Source organism: Amblyomma maculatum, chromosome 8, assembly GCF_055883805.1.
Source record: "Amblyomma maculatum isolate TAMU_Amacu chromosome 8, ASM5588380v1, whole genome shotgun sequence".
NCBI lineage: Eukaryota > Metazoa > Arthropoda > Arachnida > Ixodida > Ixodidae > Amblyomma > Amblyomma maculatum.
In genome coordinates this window covers 37,586,038-37,600,122 of record NC_139351.1, presented here as the reverse complement: position 1 = coordinate 37,600,122, position 14,085 = coordinate 37,586,038, and the positions used below count along the sequence as shown (strand labels likewise).

Below are 14,085 nucleotides of genomic sequence, written 5' to 3'. Positions count from 1 at the left end.
GCCTTCGTCGGCTAGGCTGGCTTCCCCGCGTGACAGTAGTGTCGCGTTGAAAACAAGCACGTCGGGCCAATGGCGTGTTCGACGTTCCCCTCGTCACGCGGTTGTACAGCGTAAGCGCTGTCGGCAGGTTTCCGAGACCGTTCGCAACATCGAAATTTCCGCTGCAGGGGAGTTTGAAAAGCGAAGACTTTTGCGCGGGGTTTTCAAGGAGAGAGTTCGATACATACAGGATTGACGCTGGTCTCAAACATCGCTGCATGTTACTTCTGAATGCCAATACGCGTAAATTAAACTAAGAACGAACACCGCACTGGGACGGCCATCCAAAGATCCCACATAAATAACTGGAACTGGCTTTCGCCACGCGCCAGTAAATTACCTACCAGAGATGGAGCGAAGCACGGCCCGCGGGCGCCCACCGCGTCGAGACCAAACAGCGTGAAGCGGCCTCGCTATGCCATGCAACCAAGCAAGCCAACGCAGTGACGGGGTCTCTCGTGGTGCGTGCCCTTACTACCTCCCGCTGCGCGACGAGCGTGGGAACAACGGCGACCGTGCGGAACGCCACCTCGCGCGGTGCAATATCTCAAACTTGTGGTCAGGCCACCTGCTGCTGCTCGGGGAATACGCTTTTAAAATCAGAGTGCGCTACCGACGGGAACATACGCTCATCAGTTGGTCAAATATTTAGGGGAATCCCCCAAGGTGGAGTAGATTTGTAATAAGGGAGTAATTACTCATTGCATCCACCCAAGCGCAGCCATACTCTCAGAAACTTCGTAGTTAAAGAAAAATTCGTCCTGATCCGGGAATCGAACCCGGCACCACCGCCTTTCCGGGGCAGTCGCTCTACCAACTGAGCTAACCAGGACGGTTAGCAGATCAGACGGTAAGGCGAGAGCGAATTGATCTACAACTCGAAGTGGGAATGGTTGGTCTAATATTTAGGGGAATCCCCCAAGGAGGAGTAGATTTGTAATAAACTCCTTATTATATACGCTCATAAGTGCTATGTGTCAAATGACTGGCCGCCACGAGGGTGACCGTAGCAATTACGGTAGATGGCGAGTCCGATTCCGCGGTCCGAACGCCGCCAAACGAATGCATGGGCCGCATACTATTACGATACATCTGCCAGCATTATTTTCAGAAGCTAAGAGCAATGCTGGTTAATAGGGGGAGGTCTTACGACCTCTCTCAGAGTATCTGATCGAAATGGCCCCGTGTGCCGCGGCTGCGACCGGCCGCGCGAATCGTTATGAAATAACAAATTGGTTGACACGAAAGGAAATTTGGCGCAGTAACTGTCTCCGTGGATATCTGGCCCGCGCCGTAAAGGATGGAAGTGGGACTTTGATAAATACTGTATCTTTCCTTCCTGTAAAACAATGCATTTATTATTGCTATTATTTAAGATAGATAATGAGGTTCCTAAGTGGAGGGCAGCAGAATAATTCCGACAACCCGGGGATCTTTAACGTGCTCCGACATCGCTCACAGGGACGCTTTTGCGCTTCGCGAGCCATTTCGATTCAGGAGCTGTTTTGGAGTTTTATTTCGATTTTTGGACGGCGCCGAGCTGTTCTAATGTCTGCGCACATATATCAAGGTCAATGCATATATTCCCTCACTTGCATCCACGTGCTTCCTCCGGAACGCTGAAATTACGCGCTGTTCTGTGCAGTGAGACATCCTAGAGAGGCACCACTGCGTTGCACTGAAAATGGCAGCAAAGACCCTTCGACATCACTGACAAAAGAGAAATTGACGAAATAGCAAAACCTCACTCCCTCAACTGCAGACGGTTTTCGGCAGCTTAGTTCCTTAGGGGAGTTAACTGCTGAGCTAGTTGGTGGTCAGAATACCCTGTAATTAGTTCCTTATGGCAAGATTTTTTTTTTTTCATTTGATACATCGAACATTGTTTCTTGATCTTCGAATAAAGTATTCCTGTTTGAAATGTTTCGGTTCCAATCGCCGGCCGAGCGACGGCTATGACGTCAGAGCTCGATACAGGCCGTATGAGGCATAAAAAAAAAAACACTAAAACCAACCTGCTTCAGCAGCCGGCATCAGAACAAGCGAAGAAGAAGCAATGAAAGTGCAGTTTTCCTCACGTCTCAAATGACTACCGGTGAATTATAAAAGGAAAATAAAAGTATGCGTGCGGCTGGGCATACAGCTCTCTAAACAATGGCCTCGGCGTCCGAGGCTCGTTTCCCGTCGGGGCGGCCATTCACGCGACGACCGGCGAGGTCGCCCGAGGCCATTAGGCACATCCGGTGTCGCTGGCCGACCGCAGCAGCGCCACATCACCCCCGACGGGGATGTTGCCGCAAAGTTAGCAGCGCGGTAAGGGAGAATAGCAGTACCTCCTTGGACCAGGAGCCCTTGACGAGGTCCGGGTTGAGCACCTTGTGCCACCGCTGCTGGCACTGGACGTCGCTGCGGTCGGGGAAGCACTGGGCCACGGCCGCCCAGTCGTGGGTGCCCAGCGCTTGCACGCTGCGCTTGAGTCGCTCGTCCTCATCCTTGCCCCAGCGGCCCTTGTTGAGCGCCTTGGTGGCCTTTCCTCCCCCCCGGGTAGGCGGCAGGGCGGCGGAGGCCGTGGTTCCTCCGGCCGGTGACGCCTCGTCCTGGGATGAGGAGCTGTCGCTACTGCTGCTGCTGCTGCTCTCGTCGTCCTCGTCGGAGGAGCGCGGCTCACGCTTTATCCTGCGACACACAAGTCGGAAGATGCAGCACCAGTGGACAACACACGACTCTCGCGACCGCAGGCACAGACAGAGACCGCACGCGTGTCCTCTCCGGACACTCTTCGATACAGTGCTCATCACGCATATGCAGGCTGTCCCTGCTAGAGTGGACCAAGATTTCTTTATAAAGAGAGAGATAACCAAGTGGATTGAGTGTTAGGAGCCGTGTAAAGTACAGATTAGATTTTTTCCCCCGCCTACTCGAACACTTTAAACTTGTTAAAGCGCTATTCAAGTATTACGACACAGGTGCTTCTCGGAAGCAGCTTTAGCCATGCTTCAGAAACTTCGCCGAGTACAAAAGCACCGCGTAACAGCATCGTCAGCGCCGCTTGATGCTCGGTTAATTCCTATTCAAAGCGACCGCTCATCCCAGAGAGATTCTGTCTTCGGCAGCGTATTACCAAGTCGCCGAAGAGAGCGCTGTGGAGGACTTCCTTCTAGCCTACACAGCTATACACCAGTGCAACAAACCTCTAATTGTGTGTAGCTGGTGTAAGTATTAAAAAAAATAGTCCTGTAATTGCGGCGCACGTTGTCCCGTTGTATCACTTAGCTGGCTTTCATTTTTGCTAACGAGGGCTACGCTAACTCGTTGCTGGAACTGTTTCGTCTGAAGAGTGTCTTTTTCGCCAAATTATGCACGGGCTAGGGGTGGTCAACATCACGGCGTCGCGCTACGGGTGGAGACATAGAGTTCCTTACACTAACTAGAGGGAAAGCTGAGGGCGCTGCCCTTCAGCCACCATGGGCGCGCTAAGAATCATGGGCCGGTGTGTTACTTGTTGCGGGACAGTCGGTTTTTTTTCGGGTACGTGGAGTGGCGTTACTGCAATGTTTCTTTTTCGTTATCATCATCATCTGAAGGTGCGTACATAGACCGCGAAAGCCATAGTAGCGAAGGCGCAAAAGCAGACGTCGCCAATAAATGGTTTCTGTTTCCCGAAATGCCACTAAAAACTTCCTTAAGTGATTGCACAACCATAAATATTTTTATAACGTTTTTCTGTTTCAAATTTTGCCTATTAAGTGCGAAATATTGGTATTTGTGCTACTCAAAACTAAGCCAATAGGAGAAAGAGCCATCGCTTATATTGGATAAATCTCACACTGACATGCTGTTTCTCTCTCTTTTTGCAATTTATAGTCACAATATTCAATCTTGAGACATTATTTAAGGTAAAACAACGTTTATCTTTGCATTAGTTTTGGCCAAAAGTTGTAGTTCTGCACTCGGTAGCTCTCCGATCTATGATGCTTTGAGCGCCCATGGTGGCTGAACTGGCCGTCTGAAAACTCCATGTAAACTCCCATAGACGGCAGCACAGCTTTCCCTCTAGGTAAGAGTAAGAAACTCTATGGGTGGAGAGCTAAGGATCGATCTCGGCTACCTATGACTCGCACAGCGCACCGCCGCGTGACGAGACCCATATTTGTGAAGCTCTGCTCCCCATCGGCTCTCCGCACTTGCCTTTCCTCTGCGAGACCCAAAATGCTGTGTTTTCACACGTAGCGTGGCGATGCGTAACACGAAACACTTCCAGAGCGCATTACAACAGGAATTTAGTTTCGCGCTAGAAGCGACAGAAAAAGAAAAAACGAATAAAAAACAAAATGGCGTGGCCGACGCGTTGAATCTATCGCGTCCGGCAGCTTTCACTTTCACACACGTATGAGGTCCTAAGCGTCGTTTCGAAGCTAAAGCTTCACTACGCCATTTGTCAGCCAAGGTGACGCCAGAGGTCACAGTGTGGATATGCCCAACTGAAACTGGCCGACGGCCGACCGTCGGTAAATGACTGGGCAGAGCTGGGAGCCAGTATTCTCGGTCAGCCAATGCAGAACCAAAGGTGGGCCCTGGTTGGCTGCCAAACACTTTACTACGCCATTTGTCAGCCAAGGTGACGCCAGAGGTCACAGTGTGGATATACCCAACTCAAATTGGCCGACGGCCGACCGTCGGTAAACGACTGGGCAGAGCTGGGAGCCAGTATTCTCGGTCAGCCAATGCAGACCCAAAGGTGGGCCCTGGTTGGCTGCCAATCACGATAGCTAACAATTGGCCAAAGACTCAGTCAACTATCGGCAAATAGTAGGGAACTAGTCGGCGTCCGAACTGGCCCAAAATAGGGCCGCGGCTGGCCGCCCTCAAGGATAGCCAAGTACTCTGAACTAGCCACACACCGGCAAATGGTAGAGAATATGGCCCAAAGTAGGGCCGTGGTTGGCTGCCCACGAAGTTGGCTAAGTAGCATGTATGTTTTTCACCGAATGCATTTGCATAACGCAGAGCAGAGTGAAGTTGTTAAATATTATCAGCAACATGAGCCTGCCCTCTTTTATTTCCATTTTTGCCATCGGCAGATAAAAAATTGTTGAAATAACTTCTGCCGACGTGGGAAGGTTACTGGCTCTGGAATGAGCGCATCATGTGGGGGTGAAAGTGGTGGTTCTCGTTTCTTAGCATGGGTCTGTTGGGGTCGGCCGATCAAGGGCCAGCAGCCAAAAAGGAGCCATTTCTGCTCGGAGGCCACACAGCTGGGTAAGGCTAAACGCGTCCTTCGACGAGAACGGATGCACGAGAACAGACGCGCGCAGCCACCGTGTTCCCACGCGCTCCGACCCGAGAGCCGTCACGCTTGGCCGCTGGCACCAGGTGCGGTGGCGGCCAGTGCAGCGCCAGCCAAAGAGTTGCTGCTCCAGTGACGCATTCAATGCCAGAACAGGCGTTCAAACGAACCCGACACGTCGCGCGTGTCTCATCCCGGGCCCAGTGCAATCTGCCCCGTGAGGAACTCGGTCGAGTACACGTCCTGAGCCCCGGAAGGCGAAGAAAGGCTACACGGGTACGACCGTGCGTTTCCATCATCCAAAACTGGTCGTAAAGGGGCCAATTTGCGGTGACTAGAGTTATCCACTATTGCCTACTCAATGACCAACAGAGTGCGTATAGCGCCTGTGCTGCTGCGTGAACGACGATGTCTTTACGAAGGGCCAGACCTGCCATTATTAAAAAACTCACGACCTTTCTCAAGAATGTTTCCACAGGCGTCTTCTGAAAGGCTTAAAACGGTGACAGGGGACGCAGCTAATAAGAAGGACGCAAAAAAAAAAATCAAGGGGAGCTTTTCCGCCGCCACGCGAGGACACAAATGCCATACACAAGAGAGGTGACACAGCAGACGGGACAAACGAGCAGAGCAGACAAACACTTGCATTGCTCGCTTGTCCAGTCTTCCTAGAGCTCTGTCACTCTTTTTCGTCAAAATGCCAGCCTCTAGCGTAAGCACCACTGCGACTGCTTGTCCAACAGTGGTTTCCTGGGCTCCTGTCGATTAATTTCCCGGGGTTATATCCCTGAAAGATACTAGAGTAAAAGTGCCGCCAGCAGTATTTCCAGCTGCAGTGTGTCCTGCCAGCGGATATTCCTTCGAGCCTCGTAGACGGCGGCCATGTTTGCCGACACTGGCGGAATCCGTGCCGCCATCCGTGGGGAGAAGAGAGAGCAGCAGACGGGGATTAATTTCCTTCTTCAAGGTGCGCGGCACATCCCGCTGTTGGCCGGCACGCGTGCACGCAGCGCGCGTGGCTGGCACGCGATCCCCAGAACGCAGCCCAGCCGGAGAGGCTTAAGAAAAAGCCGGAAGTGGGGCCGGAAGCGACCACAATGGAGATGGCGGCGGATGCGAGGGACAAAACGGCGGCTGCGCGGAAAATCCCGTAGCGCACCAAGCCGATCGCGAGAATGGTTCGGTGAAAAGAATCGGCGGCTGCTTCGCTCTGACGCCAACTACAACCTTGGTACACCTCGGTCTTTGATCCTTGGTCGGAGCCCAATCTGGATATGCCGTCATCGTAAGATATAGGGACCTTTCCAAAGTGGACAAAACTTTCCACGCACGGAAAAGGGTCTCTCGTGCGCCACAGGCATTCCCGCGGAAAACAACTGAGCGATTCAGCATTATAGTCGAACAGTCCCCAAGTAGCAGCGCAGATTAGTGCATTCTCGCGTCTATGGCATTTTTTTTTGCCCACCAAACTATCGATACTTGAGAAGCATATCAGCGTACCCTCTGGTGCAAACCCAATGGCAGTGAAACATTGAACCGAAAGAAACAAACGAAATAGAAAATGTGGAAGCTAAAGAAACGCTCAACAGCAAATTACATGAAAAACAAGGGTAGTTTCCACTCACGCCTCAGAGTATATGCTATAACGCGCCGTATAATATGGCGGCGTTGCCATGTCTGGCCGCTCAAGCGCAGATGTTGCCATCATGGCCCGGTAAACGGCAGCGTAAACACGTTAACGGTATACGCTACCCGGCTGGAACGTGTCGTGAACGAGTTAAGCTGTTGGGTATAGTAACAGATATGCATGGACTCATTAGTGCTGCAACAAACTACCTCAAAGCACGTCGAAAAATGAGTCGACCGCTCGCTTTCTTGCAGAGCTGCCTCTCAGGTGAGCTCAAGTGGTGCACAGCGCTAAGACGCATTGTACTAAGGCATCCACGCTCTCCGTGGCTTGAGACTTTCGCGAAAACAAATGCTAGTAAACGTATCCTTTCAGGCAGAACAAAGTGGATTGCACATCATCCGCATATGTACTTTTGCAGCAAGCGGCATTGCAGCGCCAATTATCGTAATGAAAATGCGTGCTTGTCAAAACGTTTTTTTTTTTCTTTCCACGACGTGCATAGTTAGGCGCGCATTTATATTTCGTCCTTGGAATACCAGTAGCAAAATGCTTTGTTTTATATTTCAGCAACCATACATGTGTCATTCTACGGCAGCTGCAGCTTCCTCGCAGACTCCTTTCTCCATGGCCACCGCAGCACAGTATATAATAAAGGCTGCCCCTTTAGCCAAGGCCTATAAAACTGAATACTTGACGCAGGCGAGGGACAGCGGCTGCACACATGTCTTGCGCGCCCCATGATTTTTTCTTGTTTCGAAACTAATTAATGAGCAATTAAAATATTTTTTCTACGTTACTAAATATATCGAAGTGATTATCTGCTGTACACTGTAAGAAATGTATGCAAAATTACAGGCATTTTTATTAAAAAAGTTATGTTCCCATACAGACAATATATGCCTTTTGCCGAAACACGCTCACGAAAAAAGAAACTCTCCGTTTGGTAGCCGAAAGCTGAGTTCGAAGGCAAGCAATTGGAAGCATACACGTCGCTTGCCCTATATCGACTTGCAGGCTAAATCAGAATCGAAATTGTCAAAAGGGCCGAAGGACGGCTGTGCAACCATTTGGTACGAGAGAAGAAAAACTGAGGTCCGCGGGGGCCAAAAGTGAAACGAGGAGTGGCTCCCTGCAGCTACAGTGGTTCCGCTAGGCGCTTCCAACGGCTGTTGCAATATGCCACCTTTATGAATGGCATCGAGATTATCTCCCTCCTCCAAACCCCGATTGAGAGCTACACGCGCGCGCACACACACACACACACACACACACACACACACACACACACACACACACACACACACACACACACACACACACACACACACACACACACACACACACACACACACACACACACACACACACACACACACACACACGCGCGCGCACGCACGCACGCACGCACGCACGCACGCACACGCACACACGAGTAAATTCTCACCAACAATTTCCATCGTGTCTTAAAGGAGTCCTGACACCAATTCTGCTAGTATGAACCGCGCCTATCTCGCTCGCTCCCGAGTAAAAAACCTCAGTTTCAGCTCCACCACTGCTCTGCGACTGACACTTTTAAAACGAACTAGTTCGTTTCTTCGCAGACACCGCTTGGTGACGTGACAGCTGTCGTAATCGCCGATTAGTACACCCGAACACCGTGTCTCGTGCGCTGTTCGGGGCTAGCACGCCGAACACAGTGTATGATTTTTAAAGAGCCCATTGTTTCTTTTTTCTGCTTGCCTACGGGAGCTGAGTGAGCGGATTAAGTGCTCGACTCACCTTGACGCCGTCACAGAAAATGGGACCACTGTCAAATACCTCGCAGAGAGCAGAACCGTCACGCCGTGTATACGTCGACGTCCCCCAGTAGGCTTTCTCGACTGACACGTGATCAAGCAGTTGGGACGTCGACTGTTCCGCTATCACAGCCGGACAAGTCAAGAAAGAGGCAGAGCGAGTGAAATCAAGGCAAATGTGCAAAGCGTGCCAGTGCACATGTGGCACGGGGAAGACACTTCCTTGGTCCCCACGGGTAAGCATGCAACAAGGTGCACCACGCCAAGCTTCTCTAAGATGCGCTCAGGCCTCACCACAGTTGCCGCCATGCGGGTGCGTAGAAAGAAAGGACTTTTTCTACAAATTACTGCTCGATACGCTTGTCGAAAGTAGCGTTTCAAGACAGGCGGTCGGGAAAAATGCCGACAGTCGACAGGGTCACGACGTCACCACGACACGACCTCGCGCAAGAATTTCACAGGCCGGCCCAAGAATTTCACAGGCCGGCCCAAAGTTAACGAATGGAGGTACTTTTATATCATTAAGCCAAAATTGGCGAGGAAATTCCTACAATAAGGGTGTTCGAGAAACCAGACGAAAAGCAGATTTGCCGCCATTGAAGCTGCTGATCTGCACGCAACGTGCATGGTTCACTATAAATATACCAAGGGTACCAAGCGGGCACGTTGTGTGTTTGGGATGTCAGAGTAATCATTTAAACAAGATCCTTCAGAAATTCGCGGCCCGAGGTGCTCGCATGCGGCATCTAGAAGTAGTGGTGCGTTCCCTACAGAGCTGCCACTACCGCCAAGCAGTAGGCAAAGAAATGGATGAATTGAAACCATGGGCCTCTCACGCAATTCCACGTGGCTATAGAGCGTTCCGGCCCTGGCTGAAGCCGCGTCCTCAGAATGCGTCGACCCGAGCGCACATTTCCACCCAGGGACCACCCCGGAGGTTCCCACAGCCCTCCCCGCCGCGACAAAAGGACCCGCCAGGGGCGGTGACGCAATTGTCTTCGCTCTCCCCTCTTTCACAAGGGTGAAAAGAAAAGCAGCTCCGTCTACTATTCCTTCCCACGCGGTGAACGGAAGCTCAACCCCGCGGAGACGCAGTGGAACGAAATAGCGTGTATATCCTCGTGCGTTACGTGCACTTTGATACCCGCTTAATCACGATTCCCTTTTCTTATACTATCGCACACGCACACTCAGAGTACAGATAAAAGCTGCCCCGTTTTAGTGGAAAAACTACGAATGTGCCCTAAAGGTGTCTAACTCAGCGTCCAAAGGACCCAGTGGGCTCCCATGTCGAAGTAATGCGTTGGCCATTTGCTACCACGTCATGTGGTCTCGCGACAGCTCGCCGAACAATCTGGTCACGTCAGCGGGAGGAAATATGCTCGAGATATCTCGCTCGCTACACCGACAGGAGCGCATTCTCTGCAGAATGCACCTCCAGATGTGCATAACTCAAGTGCAGAAGACAACCTTTCTAAAGGTGCGGTGGAAATAGAGGAGGTGTACCGCGCCCATAAGGTACACGAAAGTAGCCGCGACTGCTCGCTGTGAAGAGCAACAACAGATAGCGAGCTAGGCTCAAAGGGAGGGGCTGCTCGCGCGCTGCGCCTTCGAGGAAAGAGCAATGTCTAAACATGGCCGGACCCGATCGGCGGCAGCCCTTTCAATCCCTCGATCGGTGCAACAGCAGATGGGAGGGCGACGCCCTCTCTACGCTAAAGGACACAAGCCTTGCTCGACGACAGGTGGTTCGGGGGGTGATGAGCAAAAAAGCACCGCAAGGACGCCCCCCTCGGCAAGAAGTGAACCTCTCCCCCGAAAAAAAAAAAAAAAAAACACGCACACCACTTCCTCGGGTCATGAGGCTCGTGCCCCTTCTTCGGTCCGAGAGAGCGGGGCTACCCTGTCAACTGCAGATTAGAGCTGTACTACGCATTCAAGACATTTTAAAAGCGCGAAAGAAATTGTTTCTGACACTTCTTTTTTTAAGAAATATTACGAAACAGTGGTTGGGGTAATTGAGAATGCACAAGGTAAGCCAGCCCGAAGACACAGATATGAGAGATACACGGTCCTTGTTTGAGAGGCAATGCAGGCTCGCCCAGTGATACAATTTCCGTACAGGTTTGCCGTAACCAGCTTGAAATCCACTTGAAATCCGCAGCATATCAGGTGGAGGGGAGCAGGCCTAAACACAGCAACGACGGCAGGCTGACGCCGTCGCACTATTGTGGAGGCCAGCCCACTGTGCCGAATGATTCAATGCACTAAGGCAATTGCGGTCGGGCCTCGCCCTATCGTGGTACTTATAGTGTATATAAGCTTACTTTATTTTAACCTATCCTGCCCTTCTTGGCGTCGCTCCCCTATTCAATTTCCTCTGTCTGTTCCTCACTACCCCTTTCTTTCCGCCGCCCCAGTTCAGGTGCTTCTGGTACTTTGATACCAGATACTGGGGCTGGCAAACATCTTTTAACCGCCCTTTTTATTATTTTGCGCCATAAAATAACCACTCAATATTATTCTTCTACGCCTTAATTATATCCAAAGCTGTTACGTTTAAAAGAGCTCGCAACTGCATCTTTCAGGCTGATTTTGTTGCCAAATAATTGTGCATATTTAAGCACGGGCGCCGACATTACTGCATTATTTCTTGATACGTGGGCCCAAGTATCCCAACTGGTAATATAAAAGAGCTCTGTGGAGAAACGGCAGAAGCAGACAACACTGGAATGTCATTAAAAAGGCTCTTGGAGTGTTGAGCGATACTTTTTTTTTTAATATTTCCTCTGAAAAGTGCGCCTGTCGAGTGCAAAAAATTTGCATCAACGGTGTGCTATATTTCGGCCATAAAGGAGAAGGCAATGTTTCATTTTGGGCGAATTTTACATCTAACTGCTGTTCTGTCCGCTTGTTCTGTCCGCTTGTTCAAGTGTGTAGTCGGTATATTTATTGTTCGGATCATTACTGATTGCAAAACAACTTTTATTCTTCCATTATTTCTTTGCCTAAAAGTTGCGACTCTGCAGAGCACCCGCGGTGGCTGGAGTTAAAGCTATGCGTGCCGTGGCAAGCTTCAAGCTTTCTGCGAATCGCAAGCCAGCCGTGGTTCTTCCTCCTCTGCTCGCCAAAGCGAGGTGACGAAGGGCGTTACAGGGATTACTTTGCTGCCCGTAACACGGCTTCCACGGTCACACTTGCTCACTTTCGCACCTCACCCCTCCAGCCGAAAGCAACCCGGACAGCGACAGATGTCGGACAGGGCACGGGAGGCTTCACTGAGTTCACAACACAGCACGTGCACGTCGCAAGCCCTGCGCGCCGGACGCCTGTCTGCGCAAGCGCAGCCGAAATGGTCGTCCCAGGCGCGGGAACTCTTAAATTACGTTTCTCTCTCCCCGGGGGCTGACCTGCTGCGCAGATTACGTCATGGTGAAGCAACTCCACCGAGCAGTGACCGGCGGACGTTTCACTCACCGCAGCGGCAGCAGAACCCACGAGGCTCAAGAAGACGGGGGCCCCGGCGGCGCAGTCGGCTGCGCGAAACCCGGCAGCGCCACTAATCTCGCGCACCTCGTCCTCCTCCTCTTCTCAATGGACCCCACCGACGTCAAATTCCACGGGGAACAGGTGACATAGCAGCCGAGCAGAGGTTTGTCGCAACTAGAGCCCATTTAAATGTAACGACACTTCCCTCCTAGAATGGAGCCCACCTCCTCGGAGGCCGGAGGCGAAGGCACCCCGCGCTTTTTCTTGCAATCAACCGCCGGTCGGAACCCAGGGAAGCGCGCGTTTCGGGGCCACTTCCGCTCTCCAGTGGCACAAGAATATGTGATAAATGGTGGCGCCAGCATCGAGAAAGTAACTACACTCCCAGACTAGTTCTTTCTCAGCTGTGAAAACTGGATATAGTACTAAGTGTAATGGGTTAATTGGAGAAATATGGGACAGGCCTTCGCCCTGCAGATATTACATATATAATTCCTTCTACTCTGCTACACGTGTGGCCTGCTTTCTTAACCTTGTGCGCGCATAGGAATAGCACGTCTTTCAATCAGCCCCCTTGCAGTAAATCACTGGTGAGTGCGCCATCCGCACGTGTGTTTGTTGGTTTGTCTCCTTCCCAATGTGAACGTGGATTTTGCGTTCTTGTGGCTACTTCTCTAAATTTGGTTGGTTGGTTTGTGGGGTTTAACGTCCTAAAGCGACTCAGGCTATGAGAGACGCCGTAGTGGAGGACTCCGGAAATTTCGACCACCTGGGGTTCTTTAACGTGCACTGACATCGCACAGCACACGGGCGCTTTTGCTTTTCGCCTCCATCGAAAAGCGGCCGCCGAGGCCGGGATTCGATCCCGCATCCTTGGGAACAGTAGTCGAGCGCCGTAACCACTGCGCCACCCCGGCGGGATTGACAGCGAAGTTATGTGCGAAATCCTAAAAGTAAGTATAGTTTAAAAAATGGTGCACACATCAGACATAAACCGGAACCTCGATTGTTTCAAGAGATTTCAGAACGCACTTCGAACATCTTCAGGAAATATATATATATATATATATATATATATATATATATATATGATATCCATTTTCCAAACTGATTGGAACTCTGAATGTACAACAATCAGCAGGCGTTGCGCAGGAAACATTAGCCTCTGTTGCCCGAAATTATACTATATTCTATCCACTATCCCGAACTGGTCAAGAGCGCTAGGCGAAGAGCGCGTGTTGCGTTCACCGAAACCGGCGTAATTCATCGTTCTCGTACACGAAAAAGAAGCGATGAAAATATTAGTAAATGAAAACTGCTTTAGGCGAGGATTTAGAAAGCATTCAGAGTCATCTCAATGCTGCGTAAACTGCTCTTTTCTTTTTTTTTTTTTTCGAGATAGTCGGCATGCGCTTGCAACCGGTTTCAACGACGCAAGATAGCTGTCACGTATCGTATACAGAAAATCACGTCGCCTCATACGGCCGTGGCGCTCTATCTCGATGGACCCGAGTAAGCAGCATGTTGAGTGGATTATTCGTCCGGATTATTTTGCCTCGCCTGTGCAGAGAACCGTGAGTGACGCGTGGACACGCCTTCCCCGTGCACTTGACCCACTTAATCCATGACACAAGGAGGCGGGGGAACTTGGTTTCTCTCACACTTATTTATTTTTTGATGTCTTGTACAATAAAAGGAAACCTGACGCGAAGCGGCGCCGTTGGCACATTTAGCAGGCCGTGTTACGTTTGCGTTACCGGAACATCCGCTCACCGGCACGCTCTGACCAAACCCACCTGCCTCCATCTGGTGTTCTCAAGGCGAGCTGCAGCCGCTCGCCTTGT

General features: G+C 51.0%; 1 protein-coding gene and 1 non-coding gene across 5 annotated transcripts in view; both read right to left on the bottom strand.

The window, feature by feature from the left end:
* Positions 1–14,085, bottom strand: part of LOC146181002 (myb-related protein B-like) — a 95,361-nt gene that overhangs the window by 64,803 nt on the left and 16,473 nt on the right. For all 4 annotated transcript variants that reach the window (XM_084576219.1, XM_084576221.1, XM_084576222.1 and 1 more), the window contains exon 2: positions 2,373–2,715. In XM_084576219.1, coding sequence (XP_084432345.1) covers positions 2,373–2,715 — 343 coding nt within the window. The remainder of the gene's footprint in view (positions 1–2,372; positions 2,716–14,085) is intronic.
* On the bottom strand, positions 798–871 carry TRNAS-GGA (transfer RNA serine (anticodon GGA)). The gene has a single exon. It is a non-coding gene; the product is annotated as a tRNA-Ser (tRNA).